The 17,760-nt window shown below is 52.6% G+C and overlaps 1 protein-coding gene across 1 annotated transcript; it reads right to left on the minus strand.

The window, feature by feature from the left end:
* Nucleotides 1-566: 566 nt before the first annotated feature.
* Nucleotides 567-16,588, minus strand: Tas1r2 (taste 1 receptor member 2). The gene is made up of 6 exons (XM_052714981.1): nucleotides 16,398-16,588; nucleotides 13,910-14,210; nucleotides 10,013-10,789; nucleotides 8,414-8,623; nucleotides 2,774-2,897; nucleotides 567-1,495 (listed from the first exon to the last, which is right to left on the minus strand). Exons 1-6 carry the CDS (start codon nucleotides 16,586-16,588, stop codon nucleotides 567-569), a joined length of 2,532 nt encoding a protein of 843 aa, XP_052570941.1.
* Between the last annotated feature and the right edge of the window lie 1,172 nt (nucleotides 16,589-17,760).

Here is a 17,760-nt window from a genome sequence, read left to right on the forward strand (position 1 = left end):
GTAGGCTTAAGGGCAAGTTGGCCTAAGGTCACCCAGCAATGAATGCCCCGACTGAGTCCGTGGGCCTTTCCTTGGGGAACCTCTGAAATCAAGAAGGGACATCGATTTCACCCAAGGAAAGTTTATTCATAAGCAACAATGAAGGACCCATGATGCCTAGCTGTCCATTAGAACATAGAAGCCCAAACGTGTGCTTCCTGGGAACTGGAAATGGAACACAGAAACAGGAAACATGCTGGAGCCCACGGTGGGCCTCACAATGACCAGCCTTGAGCAGGCTGAAAGGCATGGGCCACAGCCTGCAGGTGCTCACTGTGACCACCAGATGGCAGCGGTAGGCTTATAAATCAGACTGTACTTGGAGCCCCATAGGTCACCTTGGGTGGCTTCTTCCATAAGTGAGTGGCAGCTCCGGGCCAGTGAAACAGCTGGGGGGGGGGGGGGGGGCGGGAGTGCATTATGGGTATTTTCAAGTGCTAAGTGGGTAAAAATGTCCAGACTACAGAAATGGCATAGGAACACCAGTAGCAGGCTGGGGTCTCTGCCCCTGAGGCCGGTGGGCAAGGCTAGCTCTTCCTCATGGTGTAGCCCTGGATCATGCTATTGAAGTAAGCTGGAGTGTTGCGCTCTGGGTAGAACAGGATCATGTAACACTTGGGGCCAAAGTATCCCAAACTGATGGCCAGGAAGTTGAGCACAGTGACCAGGAGGTCCATGATGGTGACCAGCACTCCATTGTGGACGGACATGAAGGTGCAGAGGGAGATGGAAGAGGTGAAGGAGAAGGTCATGCTGAGGGTGATGAACTTAGCCTCATTGTAGTTGGTGGGTAATTCTTTGCCCATGTAAGCAAAGCTGAATCCCACCACGGACAGCAGCAAGTCCATGCTGGTGTTGAACAGTAGCCCGTTGCGGTAATTAGGGTGACAGGAGAGGATCACGATGTTAGGGTCCTCAGGGTCAGTCCGGCCAATGGGGTTGATGGTGGTGGCCAGCATGTTGGCCGCCACCAGGGCTATCTTGATGGCTGTGATGAAGGCCACAAAGACATAGGGCCCATGGTAACGCACCCAGAAGCCATAGGCTCGTGGCAAGCGTCTGGCCATCTTGAAGACACACACAATCTGGAAGGAGCGCACAGTGATGCAGGACAGGCAGACGGAGAAGCAGACGGTGAAGAAAGCCTGGCGGCAGAAACATGTGAAGACCGTGGGGCGTCCCACGTACACCGGCACCATCCCAAATGCCAGCAGGAGCGGCACCAGCATCAGGAAGCACATGGGGCCACCAGCGGAGCGCACCATGGGTGTCTGGAAATGTCTCCAGAAGATGAGCAGAATGGCCAGCGTGCTGAAGAAGCCTAGGAAAGCCAGTATGACCACCACAATGGTGGGCGCTTCGTGCCACTCCAGGAAGGCCTGCTGCCGCTTGAAGCAAGTGATGGCGTTCATGTGGGACCACATGAAATCCGGGCAAGGCAAACAGTTAAACTCATCTGCAAGAACCCACAGCAACTCCCATTAGCTGGATCCCCACCTGTGAGCTGCTGTGTCTTCTGGGCCCTGAGCCAGAGGGAGGCAAGGACCCCTGCAGCCTCATCAGCTGGGTTAAGTCCCTTTCTCAAAGTCACAGAGCCAGTAAGTTACCAAATAAGGATTCAAACCCAGGTCTCCTTGCTCAGAACCCAACTCTAAGACCACTCTGTCAAGATATCGCCCCCTATTGGGAGAGGCTTGCAACCACATCCTCAAGGGCCTCATTCTGTTAGTATTTGGGGGGGGGGTGTTTACATGGGGCGTGTGTGTGTGTGTGTGTGTGTGTGTGTGTGTGTGTGTGTGTGTGTACACATGGGTATACAGGCTAAAAGACAACATCAGTATTATTCCTCAAATGTCATCCTTTTCCTTCTTTCTTTTCTCTCTCTCTCTCTCTCTCTCTCTCTCTCTTTCTTTCTTTCTTTCTTTTTTATTGAGACTAGGTCTCCCACTTGCCTGGAACTCAACAAGTCATCTAAACTGACAAGTGAGCCCCAGGGATCCACTTGTCTCAACCTCCCCAGCCCTGGTTCCAAATGCATCATGCCTGGCTCTGTTTCACATGGGTTCTAGGGACCAAACCCATGTCCTTGTATATGCAAGGCAAGCTCTTTACCAACCATGTGTCCCCAGCCCCATTGAGAGCTGGACACCGAGACAGTTACCGGAGACAGAGAGCTCCTGTCCGCAGGCCACTGACAACTGTGACAGGCGGGTCAGCAGGAGCCTTCAACAGACTTGACCAGCGCTTCGTCAGAGCCTGTGTGCTGCTGGGCACACAGCAAGGATTTTTGTTCAAAGGTGAAATCGTCAATTAATTTTTAATCCATGAGGTCATGAGAAAGCTTACACTCAACCCAGAACTGTGCTACCCTGGTGTGAATTTTAACCCTGGGCTTGGTCGGTGTTCTAGAGAGAGTGTCTTTCAAGTGAGAATTCAGTCAGTGGAACTGGGGAGATGGCTGAGTGGGTTGAGTGCTTGGCACACAGTGTGAGGACTGATCCCGGAGTATCACACACACCGAAACCTGTACTGGGGATTGTGCTTCATGGGGAGCCACAAGAAGTACCAGGCTTGGTCTCTGGCCTTTGGAAACTTGCATTCCTGGGAAGGCCTCAGAGACCCTGGCATAGGGAAGAGACCCCTAAAAACTCCAGGACAGGGTAGGGGTGCTGAGCTATGAACAGAAGCCAAGGTCTGCTGAGGAAGTGCCGAGCAGGGGTGACGGGAGCCGTACCTGCAGAGCGGTTGAGGTAGGTGCCTGGTAAGCAGTTCATGCACTCAAAGCAGCAGGTGTGGAGACCCACGGGTTTTTTCATTTGCCCAGGCTGGCAGCTCTTGGAACACATGGACATGGGGATCTGGAGGAAGAAGACAAGAGACCCCGAGCCCTCTTTCCCCACCCTCTGAGAGGCCAATGTTTCCCTCACCTAGCAGGATGCTCCTTGGGACAGGGTAGCCTGGCCCTGTCTGAAGTGCTGTTAGAACCAGGTCTTTGCAGGACTCTCTTGGCTTGCCTGTCTATGACCTAATCCAACCCATCATCCTCTGGTAAAACACCCAAGGGTTACAACAGAGACTTCCTGGGGATGTAGACAAGATAGCGTGCAACCATGGGGTGCTGGCAGCCATCTTACCACCAAGAGGATATCATGGCCAAAGAAAAACCTGATCTTGTTGGGGGAGAAGTGAAAGATATCGAGAGATCCTAGATCTGTTCTTGCCTGAACCACCACCACCTGTCCCGCTACCCTGCTTTCCTGTCCCTTAGAGCCAAGGCTCCTGCTTTCATGTCCTTCTGAAATGCAGGGGTCTCAGGTGAACTAGAGCACACGGGCAGTATTCCTGGCTATTGTCTCTACTACAGAAGAGCCCAGCACAGAAAGGTCATCAAGCATGGACTGAATGGATGGATTATACACAGGAAACAGTAGGTGTGAGGCTGGTGTGGAAGAGGATGAGGAAGGTATAGTGTCCGAGCCTTGTGAGGGGAGCCATGTGTGGCTAGAGCATGGTAGAGGGAGGAGACAGTGAAGTACCTCAGGCAGTCACAGCTCTGGGGTGGGTGAGCAGCTGCCAGATCCTGTGGAGATCGTTTTTTGTGACCAAGGAAAACCGTCTGTTACAGACATACACAAGAAGGGGTGCTGTGGGATGGTCTGTATGTAAAATTGCTCTGATTGGTCAATAAATAAAACACTGATTGGCCAGTGGCCGGGCAGGAAGTATAGGTGGGACTAACAGAGAAGAGAACAGAGAAAACAGGAAGGCAGAGGGAGTCACTGCCAGCTGCCACAATGACAAACAGCATGTGAAGATGCCGGTGAGCCACGAGCCACGTGGCAAGGTATAGATTTATGGAAATGGATTAATTTAAGCTATAAGAGCAGTTAGCAAGAAGCCTGCCACGGCCATACAGTTTGTAAGCAATATAAGTCTCTGTGTTTACTTGGTTGGGTCTGAGCGGCTGTGGGACTGGCAGGTGACAAAGATTTGTCCTGACTGTGGGCAAGGCAGGAAAACTCTAGCTACAAAGGAGCCAGGGCTCAGACCGGGGAGCCCCAGAAGGACCCCTTGACACCAGAGCCCATCTCTTTTTGCCTCTTTCAAGTCTGAGGTCTCTGCCTTCATGTCCCCCAACATGCACATACTTCTTGTACCAGTCATCAGATGACATTTCTAGGTTAATGTCTCCACATATATATACATACCATGCACCAGCACACATATGTATGCACACCTGCACACACAGAAACTCAGGGCATAAACTGATGCCAGATGCTGGTGTACAGCATTGAATACTAGTATTTTCATGAATTAGATAGAAAGTTTTAAATACCATGGAGAATGCTAAAAGTGCTACACGGGAGAGCTTCACTGGGACTTTGAGGAAAAACTGGGTATGGCTGGCTTCCAGCTTGATCATGGGAAGCCTGAAGTCCTCACAGTGAGAAGACAGAAGAGCAAACCCAGAATCAGCAACTCAGATCCCCAGAGAACTGGGCCGTGGAGCCCAGCACAGCCTCCAAAACTGCAGTCAGGTGCATGAAGAGGGTATTCAGGAACACACAGAGTGTTCCACTTACTGGTAGGAGAAATAACCCTAGAGAAAGCAAATTAATAAGAAAACTTACCGAGCAAATGACTGACTGACTGACTGAGGCTGAATCTTTACTCACTCAGATTAAAAAACAAAACTACAAATACATAAAATAAAAGATGGAATCTCGAGAGAAACCCAAAGATATTATAAGAGACCCCAGAAAAGGAGCATGAAACACATGTAAGCCTCTGGCACAGCAACCACATATAATGCAAGTATAAACACATACGCCCCTAACAAGAGAGACTCCAAATACATAAAGCAAGCAAGAGGCAAAGGAAAACAGAGAATGTCTAGTATTCGAAACTGATCATCATACTTTCGATTAATGCATAGAACTAAACAGAGGATCCACAATGAAGTGGAGAAGTTGACCAATACCATAAAACAACACACTCTACCAGGACACTCTGCCCAGCAGCCGCAGAGCGCAGAATCTTCTCCAATGTGCATGAATCTCCCAGGACGGACACTATCCAGGCTTGGCTGTGATGCAAGTTTTAACCACATTAAAAAGATTGAAATCACGGTAGACATGTTCTCCAAGTACAGAAAAATCAAATGAGATAAAAATAAATAAATAAAAAACAGAAGGAGGGGCTGGAGAGGCTGCTCAGAGGTTAAAAGCACTGGCCTCCCTTGCAGAGGGCCCATCCTGGGCTACACAGCGGGACTCTATATAAGAAAACCAAGGGGACTGGAGATGTAGCTCAGTTGGTTGAGATTGCCCAGCATTCGTGAAGCCCTGGATTTGAACCCACCACTCCATAACCCAGGGATGGTAGGACACGCCTGCAATCCCAGCACTCAGGAAGTGGAGGCAGAAGGATCACATATTCAGTTTCATTCTCCGTTACATAGTGTATTTGAAACCAGCTTGGGTTAGAGACCCTGTGGACAAGGAAGAGAGGAAGAAAGGAAGGAAGGAAGGAAGGAAGGAAGGAAGGAAGGAAGGAAGGAAGGAAGGAAGGAAGGAAGGAAGGGGAGGAGGAAGGGAGGGAGGCAGAGGAAGTAAAGAAGGAAGAAGGGGAGAGGAAAAGGAGGAGGAAGAGCAGGATGTGGCCAGATGGTAGAGCTCTTGCTTAACATGTGGAAGACCCTAGGTTTGATCCCTGTCACCGTGGAGTACACAAACAAATCAATAATAAAGGACCTCAAATCCCTGGCCTTCACTAGAGCAGTGGTTCTCAACCTTCCAATTCTGTGACCCTTTAATACAGTTCCTCGTGTTGTAGTGACCCCCAACATTATTTCATCGCTACTTCATAACTAAGTTTGCTACTGCTATGAGTCATAATGTAAATATCTGTGTTTTCTGATGGTCTTAGGCGACCCCCACAAAGGGTTGAGACCCCCAGGTTGAGAACTTCTGCACTAGATTGTAAAAGTTGAGGTCTTAGAGTGGTAGGGGTGGGATTCTGGTCCCCAGTGGGGAGACATATCCATAGCAAACCACCTGGTTCCTCTGAGGACCCCCCCACCGGTGAATGAGAAGGTCCCAGAAGGAGGGGGCTTGGGTTCTCACAAGAAGCTAGGGCATTCAGGGTAGACTGCTGGATACCTGAGGACAGCCCTATGCCTCCGTCTCGGGGACAACTGCTAAGGTCCCTTTACAACCAGGCGGCTGAGGGCTGGGGACACTAGGATAGACATCATCTGAAGGGGTCAACCAGAGCAACCAGCAGCCACACGCCAGTGAAAGGGAGGGACTCCAGAATGGAGGCGGAAGAGAGAGATGCTCACCTCCTGTCACTGCCCACCAAATGCCCCCTTTGCACAGACAGGGCTGCCCAGTGCCTTAAAGGCTCTGTGGCCCTCCAGACTCAAGCAGGACAATCTCATGTAGCCATCATTTGCCAGCACCCCGCCTCAGCTGCCAGGCTTTGCCTTTCACTCTCTACCATGAGGGTGTGGTTAAGACGTCCATCTGGAGCTGCTAGGCCCTCAGCCACATGGGACCTGGAAATACAAGGGCTTAGCACACCACAGAGCAACCTGTGGCCACCAGGAGATGAGATCCAGCCAATCCATGCTGACCATTTCTCTTCCTTGGGACACAGCTCGAAGGCCAGTCCTTAGAAGGTGACAGAAAGATGGCCCTCCAGTGGTTCACAGCAGGGTCTGGCTTGAGGGCATTCCCTCGGACCGGTTTCTCCTCTTCCCTCCTGCATGCTTTTCCAACTCCCAATCATGGTACTTGGGGGCATATCTGTAATAATCTATCACACGAGACACTTGCCTCAGGCTCTGCATTTCAGTGGGAACTCAGACTGGAGTAAGACCTATGAGATCTTAATGCCTATGACCTGAATATGTAACCTGATTCCGTTACAGGGTCATCGCATATATGATTAAGGAGAAGAAGGGTCCCTCATCGGCGAGGACTATGTTCTTACACAGAGGGGACATGTGGACCCTGACAAGGGACCCTGACAAAAGCACAAAGACACTGCCAGGTGAAGAAGGCAAAGATCGGAGTGGAGCACCAGCAAGCCGAGGAAAGCCAGGGAGCACCAGCAAGCCGAGGAGAGTCAGGGAGCACCAGCAAGCCGAGGAGAGACAGGGAGTACCAGCAAGCCAAGGAAAGCCAGGGAGCACCAGCAAGCCAAGGAAAGCCAGGGAGCACCAGCAAGCCGAGGAGAGCCAGGGAGCACCAGCAAGCCGAGGAGAGCCAGGGAGCACCAGCAAGCCGAGGAGAGCCAGGGAGCACCAGCCAGCCGAGGAGAGCCAGGGAGCACCAGCAAGCCAAGGAAATCCAGGGAGCACCAACAAGCTGCCAAACACCAGGAGAGAGGCCAGACTGGCTCCTGGCCTCTGCAGGGACCAGCGGCACCTCTCCCTCTTCTTCTGCCTCCAGAACCTGAGACAAAGAACTCCCGTGATTTAAGCTCAAGAAAACAGACAAAGACACCAACCTAGTTGACTCCACAAGCTCAACACTGAATGACCGGCTATAGCTGGAAGGCTATGTAGAGAAAGCCTCGACTACAGACCAGCTGTGTGGACTTAAGGATGTTACACAACTTCTCTGTGCCTTTGGTGTTCTCATCCACACAATGGGGAGAGCGGTAGCCTCGGTCTCTATGATGTGTAATCCTAACAACTTGATGAAACTTAAAAACTATGGGAATCACCTCTGGGTGTGTCTGAGATGGTGTCTCTAGAAAGGTTTAGCAGAGGAGGGGAGATCCACCCTGGGTGTTGGCACTGTGGGTGTGGGCACTATTGTCCCATGGGCTGGGGTCCTGGGCTGAATAAAATGGAGGAAGTAAGCTGACCACCAGCCTCCATCTCTCTCTGCTTCCTGTCTGTGGATATCATGTGACCAGCCTACTTGGGCTCCTGCTGCCGTCCCTTCCCCACCATGATGGACTGTGTCCTTAACACACACACACACACACACACACACACACACACACACACACACCCCTACACCTACACCTCACGTGCCCACCCTGAGTAGAAATAAACCCTTCATTTTTTAAGCTGCTCAGTCAGTCATTTGGTGGCAGCATCAAAGAATGTGCCTAATCCCATCACCTCAGGCTGATATGGGAGTCACGTGCACTTCAGCACAGGGCTGTAAGCAGAGTCCCGCCCCCAGTCCCCCATCTGCTGGAGCTAGAGCACCTTAAACTCCATAGTTCTCTGTTGGCAAAGAAGGACAGGACCGCAGGCCCTACACTCCAAATGGAGACCCCACCGGCCGTGACTGATGCATCTCTGAGGGCCCTTCTTGACAAGCCCCCAGGCACTACTACCCTCCAAGCTGACCGTGTTGTTGGGGGTGTGCCAGGACACATTGTGGATGTAGGTCATCCTCTGCTGGGTGGGGGAGTAGAAGGCGATGCTTTGGAAGGGGTTCTGGCTCAGGTCCCACTGCCACTGGATGATGTCCAAGAACATTGGCATGTCCCCCTGTTGGTCGAAGAAGAGCTGGTTGCCCAGGAGGGTGAAGTTGACGTGCCAGAGCTCCCTGAGTAGCTGGAGGGGTCAGAAAGAAGGGAAGCAGAGCTGGCATCAGAGATGGGACCAGACATTTGGGAGTCTACCACCCCTGCACCGGCCTCAACACCTGTCAAATGTGCGCGTCAAGCTCTGGGGGAGCATCGGTCGGCGGGTAGTAGGTGACTTTGGAACCTGGTGTGCCTGGAGCTAGGCCTCATCCCTGCCACACTCCTGAAACTTTGGGCCTCTTGCTCAACCTCTCTGGACTCCAGTTTCTTTTCTGCAAAATGGAGGCAGCAGGACCCTGTCTTCTGGGCTCTGGAGCCATATTAGAACCTTAGAATGCGGGCTAGAGAGCTAGCTCAGCGGTTAAGAGCACTGAGTGTTCTTCCAGGGACCTGGGTTCAATTCCCAGCACCCATATTGCTGCTCACAACCACCTGTAACTCCAGCTCCAGGGGATCCAACACCCTCTTCTGGCCTCCATGGGCACTACACACATGTGGTGCACATACGTAACACTCATATAAATAAAAATTAAGAAAAAAAACTTAGAATAGTAGCAGAGAATATTGCTTTCTCACCTTCCCCTCCCTAGAAGTCACCTGGGGTGTCCCTTGGGGGTTTTCTCCACTGCAAATATCATCTGGAATTTTCCCTGCACTCAGTCCTTCCCATTCTCCCACACCACAGGGTCAGCTCTTTCGGAGTCCATCTCCCCAAACTGGTGCTGGCCAGAATGTGCTCTGAACAGAGCAGCCCAGGCCTGAGTTGCAGTCCTCGCTCTGCAGTTAGTTGGCTTTGTGACTCTGGCTCCCTGTGCCTCAGTCTCCCTAGGTGTGAAAGAACCATCACGATGCATCCTAGCGGGCACCTGGCAAGCGGTGCAGCACCGCTCTGAATGGTGACACAGGTTACCAGAGCCTCAGCACTCAAGAGTCAAATCCAGCCGGTAGCCAAACACCTTTCAAAGAACTGCACATTTCAGAACGTAAGTACTTAGAGCAGTGGAACTAAGCTCTGAGGATATGCGGCAGAGACACGTGGCTGAGATAGAACAAAGCTGTGTTGTTGTGTTGATGTACCCGTGTGTGTGTGTGTGTGTGTGTGTGTGTGTGTGTGTGTGTGTGTGTGTGTGTGTAGTGTATATGTTGGGGGGGCATGTCTGTGCACCCGCACAGAGCCCAGAGGAGGACATCAAGTGTCCTGCTTTGTCGCTGTCCACCTTATTCCCTTGAGACAGAGTCTCTCACTGAACCTGGAGCTTCGTTGGCAGCTGGCGACCCCAGCAATCCTTCCATCTCTACCCTCCCCAGCACTGGGGTTACGGACACACACAGCCAAGTCCGGCTTTTTCTTTGCCCATATCCTGAGTCCCTGAGCACGGCAACGGTGGAGTCGGTCCCTGCAAGGTTAGGCCCTCACCTTCCATGGGTAGACCACTTCCTTGGTGCAGCGGACCTGGTTGCAGCGCAGGAACCTGTGCAGGGCGTGGGCCACCGCGTAGACTGCCGAGTACACACTGTAGACCACACGCTCCCCAGAAAGCATCAGGACGTTGCTGTAGGACTCGGTGATGTTCAAACAGGCATCACAGTCCTGGTTGCACGTGGCCCGTGGGCTGGTCTTGTTGGGTATGGGTTGCGTTGCCTTGGTATGGCGCACTCGGAACTCGCTAAAGCCAGGGATGGAGACCCTCTGGATGGTGATGCCCAGGAAAGTGCCCGTGTGGCGCAGCCCTGTAAGGTTGTGCAGAACTGGGTCGATAGACCAGGACTCGGAGGCGATCCACACGAGGCCAGTGAAATTCCAACGCAGCACCTCCCGGAAGAAGTTGTGCAGGGCCAGCTCTGGCGAGAACACCACCACAACACGGGCTGTGGTCCGCTGCAACTTTTCTAGAATGTTGTCCAGTTGGCTCTGCTCCTCAGGCCCCATGACCTGGCTGGGTTCGGGTGTGGGCAGCACCTCCTGGAAGGCGATGCAGATGTCACCTGTTCTGATCAGACGCTGGCTCAGCAGCTGGCCATTCTCCCGGCCATAGTCATCGTTGCTCACCAGCACCACAATCCAGTTCCAGTGGAAGTGGATCATCAGTTGCACCATGGCCTCGATGTGATGGCTGGCACTGGGCGCTGTGCGCAGCATCGCCGGGAAGCGCCGCTTGTCCCGCAGCTCGTCGGAGATGGCGCTGTATGTGACCTGCCGGAGTGAGGTATTAGAGGAGGCACTCCACCTGACATCATCACCCTGGTGACATATGGGGACACATACGTGCCCAGCGATGGGTTTACACTGTCATCATCATGGCCACCTTAGTAAATATGAGACCCTGCTATGCACTATGACTTGTCCGAGTGACCCACATCAGTCTCCTCATCACCTACTGCCCCTGACAGGGCATCTATTGTGTGTCACATCCTGACTAGGTGGTACACATCTGTCTCCTTCCCACCACTTAGGAACCCTGACTGAGCTCCTACCACACATCCTGAGCGCCATTTTTTTCTTCGCAGGGCATCCCAGCCTCACCATTGGTCACATGCCTCCCAATTGAGGCTTTGTTCCCCTCACTGGCTACTCCATCTCTTTTCATGGTTCCTTCCCTCTGCTGTGACTTCATAGTCTCAGTGTACCCCTAAGTGCAGGCTCCCAGCCTCGGTTCTCCTCCACCACCCCTGCCCTCCTCACAACTCTCATTCAGCCTTTTGTGTAAACATTGTTTCAAGCCAGAGACACCATCATCCAGCTCTGGCTCCAACCTCCCTCCTGAACCTCAGAAGTGGACTTGAAAATGTCCGCCTCCCATCTCGAACTTGACCTTTCCATTCCCAGACTCTGGCTCTTCTCTCAGTTCATCCAGCATCTTCCCACCTGTCCATATGTGTTGGGAGCATAAAGATCTTTTTGTTCATGGATCATTAGAGAAACCAGGAGTGTTAATCACGTAGGGGTGTCTTCTCAATGGGGGAGATCAAATGAAATATCTCCAGTAAGCTGAGTGGATTTTGTTAACGACTTGATGACCTCTTTGCTATCTGTGGAGGCAGACCTCACCCACCTTTTGCTATAGAGGAAGATCTCACCCAAACCCCCCAGAATGTTTATGCCAGACTTTTCCTCCCTAGCTCCTAGTTAATAGAACCCACCCTTAGGGGAGAAGTCACATGTACTGCTGACCTCTATGCTATTGGTCAGAGACCACACTAGATTCTAGGACTTTTAGCTAGAACCCACCATCATGGTCACAGGTACTTTGTAAAGGAGTTTCTATGTAGTTACACCTTAAGCTTTATTGTGAATCTGAGATGGGAATGATTGTTGCCTGGAAACTTTTCCCAAATCGTACTGTGTTTTAAATATTCTGACAATGAACCACCTGGCACCGGACTTCCTGAAGTCTGATCCAAGTTGAGGAAGTCAGTCTACACTGGATTTTCATTCTCATCTCTGCCTGCATAGACACCTGCAGGGTCCCCCTCACCTAAGGAATCCATCCCTTCCAGTTTTCAGGCCAAAAGCTTCGGTGGCATCTTTGGCCTTCTGCACACACCACAAACTCATCAGCCAGTTTTTTCAGTTGTCCCCTGAGGGTACCCACCCATCGCCGCCCTCCCCACTCCATCCCAGCATCATCCTCGTGGCCTCTGCTTCCCTTTCCTCCTACTTTCCTCCAGGCCCTGGCTCCGCTCACCCTGTTGTGTAAGCCCATCAGGTGTCTCTTACCATCACATCTGCCAGCCTCTTGGAATGCCCTCCTCCCGGCTGCTTGCATAGCTCCCCTAAGCCCTGGAGCCTTTATCCTGTGGTCAGCAAACCCACCTGATCACCACGCTGAAAAGTCCAGTTGTCTCAAGCCTGCCTCAGTCTCCACCCTGGCTACTCTGCCTTTAACCCATAGCACTCCTGACATTGTGAATCTCTCATTTATCTGCACGTATCATCTGTGTCTTCCTGTAGGAGACAGACTGCACGCAGGCAGGGATTTGTGCCTGGTTCCCAGGTGTTTCCCCAGCACCCACAACCGTCCCTGGCATACAGTAGGTGCTCAAGGGATGAGCTCAGTCCTGGACCAGACATTGCACATCAAAATGTAAGCACATAGTTAGCACCTACCATGTGTCTGACCCTGCTCTAGGTACTTTACAAGGTAAGAGCCACAGCAGCAAGTCCAGTACTAGCGCCAGCCTACTGTGTGCCAATCTGATCTTTAATAGTATTCTACAGCTGTGCTGGACTGGGCGTTTTCTCTCATGTGGCTCGTGACAGACGGACAGCAGTCAGAGCTTTGCAAGATGGCTGAGAAGGAAAAGGCATTTGCCGCCATGCCCGAGGATGAGCTCACTCTTTCAAGATCCACTTGGAGGAAGGAGAGAATCAGCTTCCACAGACTGTTCTCTGACCTCCACACACGTGCCATAATACATGCATGTATTCTCTCCCCAAAAGTAAATGAAGATGTGACTCAAAACAACTTAAAGATGCCAGGCATGTCAGGGCACTCCTTTAGTCTCAGCACTCGGGTGGCAGAGGCAGGTGGATCTCTGTGAGTTTGAAGTGTCAGCCTGATCTACATAGTGAGTTCTAGGACATCAGGGCTATGTAGAGAGACCCCCATCTCACGCCCCACCCCACCCCCAAATTTAAAATATAAGTGAGACTATCAGCACTTTTCTGGGTGTACATGTGTGTGTGTGCATGATATATGTGTGCATGACACACATGTGTTGAGCATATGTGTATGGGTTCATGTGCACATGTATGGAGGCCAGAAGGCAGCGTTAGGTGTCTTCCTCAATCACTGTCCACCCTGTTTTTGGGGATAAGGCCTCTCAGTGAACCTGGAGCTCACTGAGCAAGACTGGCCATCCAGTGAGCTTAGGGAATCCTGTCTCCATCCATCCGCAGCCCCCCGGTGCTGGCCCTGGTGTTTTATGTGGGTGCTGAAGATCCAAACTCAGGTCCCCATGCTTGCACAACAAACACTTTACCAATTGAGCCATCTCCCCAGGCCCTGGAGGCACTCCTTGAGGGCCTGCTGTGAGTCAGGTTTTGTGCTAGGCAATTGAGCAAGCTAATTCTGAATGCTCGTTAGTTCTCATTCCTGAGAAAGATGGAGTTGGTGGGAACGCTAGCATTGCAGGCCACCTGCGGTGTGCTGAAAACTCCTTCATGTTGACCACTTCAACCCACAGAAAGTCCTGGGTGGAGCTTCATCAGCCCACTTTACAGATGGGGAAACTGAGGTTCAGAGGGTGAAGAGGTGACAGGGAAGAGCTCCTCACCCTCTGCCCCTCTCCCGCCACATCTCCCAGGAATCACCTGTGGAACGAGGAAATGGGAGAGGAGGTTGGACACAGTGATGGCAGACTCAGAGTTGTCTGGGCCAATGACAGCCACCACATGGGGCATATAGTGGCTGTAGTCTTGGAGGATGGGCAGGAATTCATCATCCTGTGCCAGGAAGTAGAGCCCAGGATGGACATTGTTGGAGTGGTAGCACACATCCACCATCTCGTAGCCAAGCAGCACGCCCGGTAGCAGAGTGCTGCAATTGTTGATCTCCTCCACAGCGAAGCGCATGGCCTGCATGAGGTTGTAGCCCAGCACCTTCATGTCGTACCTGCAGGGCCACACACTGTGAGGGCGGGTCCCCAGGGAGGGGAGGGGCTCACACTGTGAGGGCGGGTCCCCAGGGAGGGGAGGGGCTCACACTGTGAGGGCGGGTCCCCAGGGAGGGGAGGGGCTCACACTGTGAGGGCGGGTCCACAGGGAGGGGAGGGGCTCACAGTGTGAGGGCAGGTCCACGGGGAGGGGAGGGGCTCACACTGTGAGGGCGGGTCCCCAGGGAGGGGAGGGGCTCACACTGTGAGGGCGGGTCCCCAGGGAGGGGAGGGGCTCACACTGTGAGGGCGGGTCCCCAGGGAGGGGAGGGGCTCACACTGTGGGGGAGCAGGTCCCCAGGGAGGGGAGGGGCTCACACTGTGAGGGCGGGTCCCCAGGGAGGGGAAGGGACTGTGATGATGATGGTGGTGGTACTGGTGATAATGATGGTTCCCCACACAGGAAAGCTTGACAAGTATTACAGAAGATTCTGGCATTTGCCACATCCTTGTCACCACTGTCCCTGTGACCACACTGTGAGTCCTATGATCTCTACCATTGTCCACCCGTCATTGTCCTGATCTCCTCCATCATTGCCATCCCCACCGTCACCACCATCTCTCCCTGCCCCAGCACCACCACTGCCATCACTGTTACTGTGGTCATCATCACCACCACCATCACCACACCGTTACCATCACCGCCACTAACAACATCAGCATCCTTGCTCTCGTCAGGACCACCACACCGTTACCGTCACCAACAATGACACCATCACCACCACTGCTACCATCACTATCATATACCATCACTACTACTACACCACTATCAACACCAACGCCACCGTCAGTAACACCATTACCACTAGTACCACTATTTCTACCACTATACCACCCCTAACAACAATCACCACCATCACCACCGTCACCACCACCACCACCATCACCATCACTAATAGCACCACTACCACCATCACTACTATATGCCATCACTACTACTACACCACTATCACCAATAATACCATCATTACCACCATCATCTATCACCAATAATACCATCATTACCACCATCACCACCACCATCACTACCACTACATCATCACCAACACTACTGCCACAACTGCTATCATCACCAACACCATCACCAGCACCACTACTATACCATGACCACTACCATCATCACCACCATAAACACCATTATTATCACTACTAACAGTCACTATCAACACCCCCATCTTTAAAACAATACAATAACCATCAACACCACCATTACCAATACTACCGCCATCACGACTACCGTCACCACCATCACTATAACTACTACAACCATGACCACCTCACTGCCACCGTCCTTGTACCCATTTAACTACCACCATTATTGCTGCAGTCAACATTACTAGTGTCATTACCATGTCGCTGCCACTGGTCCTGCCGATCATTACAGACCTCATGATGATGATCATCATCATCATCACCATCATCATCGCAGGCATCAGAAAACCTAGCACCATGCCCGGTGCCATCACTGCACCATCCTCCCCAGCCTCAAGTCCACACACCATCCTCCTCCTCATCATCTAAGTGGGGAATTCCCACCATCAACACTTCGTCAGTCTTTCCTCTCTCCCTTCCTCTTTCCCATCTCCCACAATGTTCCACCTCCTGAGCAAGGTCAGGATGGCTCCCGTGTGCACTCGGTCTCTAAATGGTGCTGTCACCCCAAATGGCTCACGGAGGGAGAAGGAGGGCTCTCCAAGCCTGGAGCACTCCCTGTCTCCCCAGCCACAACCTTGGAAACTGCAATGGGCTCCTCAGTGTCCGGTGTCTGAACCCAATACTTAAACACCACCACACAGAGCCTGGCATCTAGACAAGGCTTTGACATGGTCTTACTGGGGCTCCCACAGGTAGTGGAGGATGGCTTTGGTGGTGACCCTGTGAGCTTAAACATCCTGTCTTTCCAGGGATGTAACAAAGGGGCAATCCAGATCTCAGGATTACAAACACAACTGCTTGAAATTCCAGGAGCACAGACCGTGCAGGGGGTGGGGGGCACTGGAGACTAGCAGGCTGGGTCTAGGATTGGGGGATTGGCAAAGAATGAGAAGCATTCTGGGCCCTGGCCCGGCCTTCTGAGGACTCTGCTTTCCCTGACCCTGACTCCATGCCCGCCCCGCCACCACCCGCAGCTTCGTGTGGAGACTCACTCATTGCACTTGGGCACCTGCAGGTAGCTGAGGTGGGAGATGCTCTTCACGTTGGCATGGAGAGAAAAGAGGCCACCCAGGAGGTAGTCCCCAGCCAGGTGGAAGTCAGAGTTCTCTACCAGCTGGACTGGCTTAGTCAGAACATGTAGTAGGAGAAACAGCAAGTGGAGTGTCCTTGCCTGGGGCCCCATGACAGCGAAGTAATGCTTTAGGAGATGGCCCTACCTCACTGCGGAGCCTGCCATCCCACAGTGAGATTTGCACAAACATTTACATAGTGGTGATCCTGCCTGGGGACAGGTGGACAGCCGTAAGGGCTCTGGGGAAGGAACAGTTCTGGAGCAGGATACAGTTCTGGGGCCCAGTAGGGCCTGCACGCCATGGGAGGACAAGGCGTCTTCGTGATGTGGCCACACCCAGCCTGAGCTCATACCTGTGTGGCCACTGGCTGTGAAGGTGACCGTCAGCCGTGGTGGACATGCAGAGCAGATAGAGAAGGCAGAGGGGACGGCCATGGGCACAGTGAGCCCAGCCTGGCCCATTGGTTTGGTGTCTCCTTTGACACACAAAGAGAAGTAGGTGTACCAGTTGGCATGCCCAATGGACAGAAGGGGCTGGGGTAGGAACCAATGGCTGCCCAAGCACCTTTCCCCACCACCTCCCACTCTGCGCCCTCACGACCCTTATACCCTTCCTTGTCTCTTCAGTTCTGGTCTCCGCCCCTACCCTCCTCCTGGACACACTGGGTGCTGTGCTAGCTTAGGGTGTAGAGGGGTGGGCCTTCCTCTAGGCAGGGTCCACAAGCCAGTCTACCTTGTTCGGACGCTGGCCAGGGACTACTGGAGAGGTTTGCACTGGTTGCCCACAGGCTGGGCCTCCACAACTCCTCATTCAGCTGGGCATGGTGGTGTAAGGCTGGCATCCAACACTCAGGAGGTGGAGCCTTGGCCATACAGGGTGCTGGTTAGATTTTGCCAACTTGACACCAGCTACAGTCATTTGGGAAGAGGGACCTCAACTGTGGAATTGCCTCCATCACTCTGGCCTGGGGGCAGACCTCTAGAGGGATTTTCTTGATTAATGGTATATGTGGGAGGGCTCAGCTCACGGCAGGAGATGGTACCCCTCAGCAGGGGATCCTGGAGGGTATGACAGCGAACTGAGTGAGCTGCGGGTAGCAAGCCAGTAAGCATCATTCCTCCACAGCCTCCACTTCAGCTCCTGCCCCCCAGGTTACTGCCCTAACGCCCCTCCATGACGGACTACAACCTACAAGCCGAAAAGAATCATTTCCTTCCCCCAAGTTGCTTTAGGTCCATATTTTATCGCAGCAACAGAAAAATAACCAGGACAGGGAGTTTGG

This window comes from Peromyscus californicus, unplaced genomic scaffold (assembly GCF_007827085.1).
Source record: "Peromyscus californicus insignis strain IS unplaced genomic scaffold, ASM782708v3 Scaffold_5__1_contigs__length_169319896, whole genome shotgun sequence".
Taxonomy (NCBI): Eukaryota; Metazoa; Chordata; class Mammalia; order Rodentia; family Cricetidae; genus Peromyscus; species Peromyscus californicus.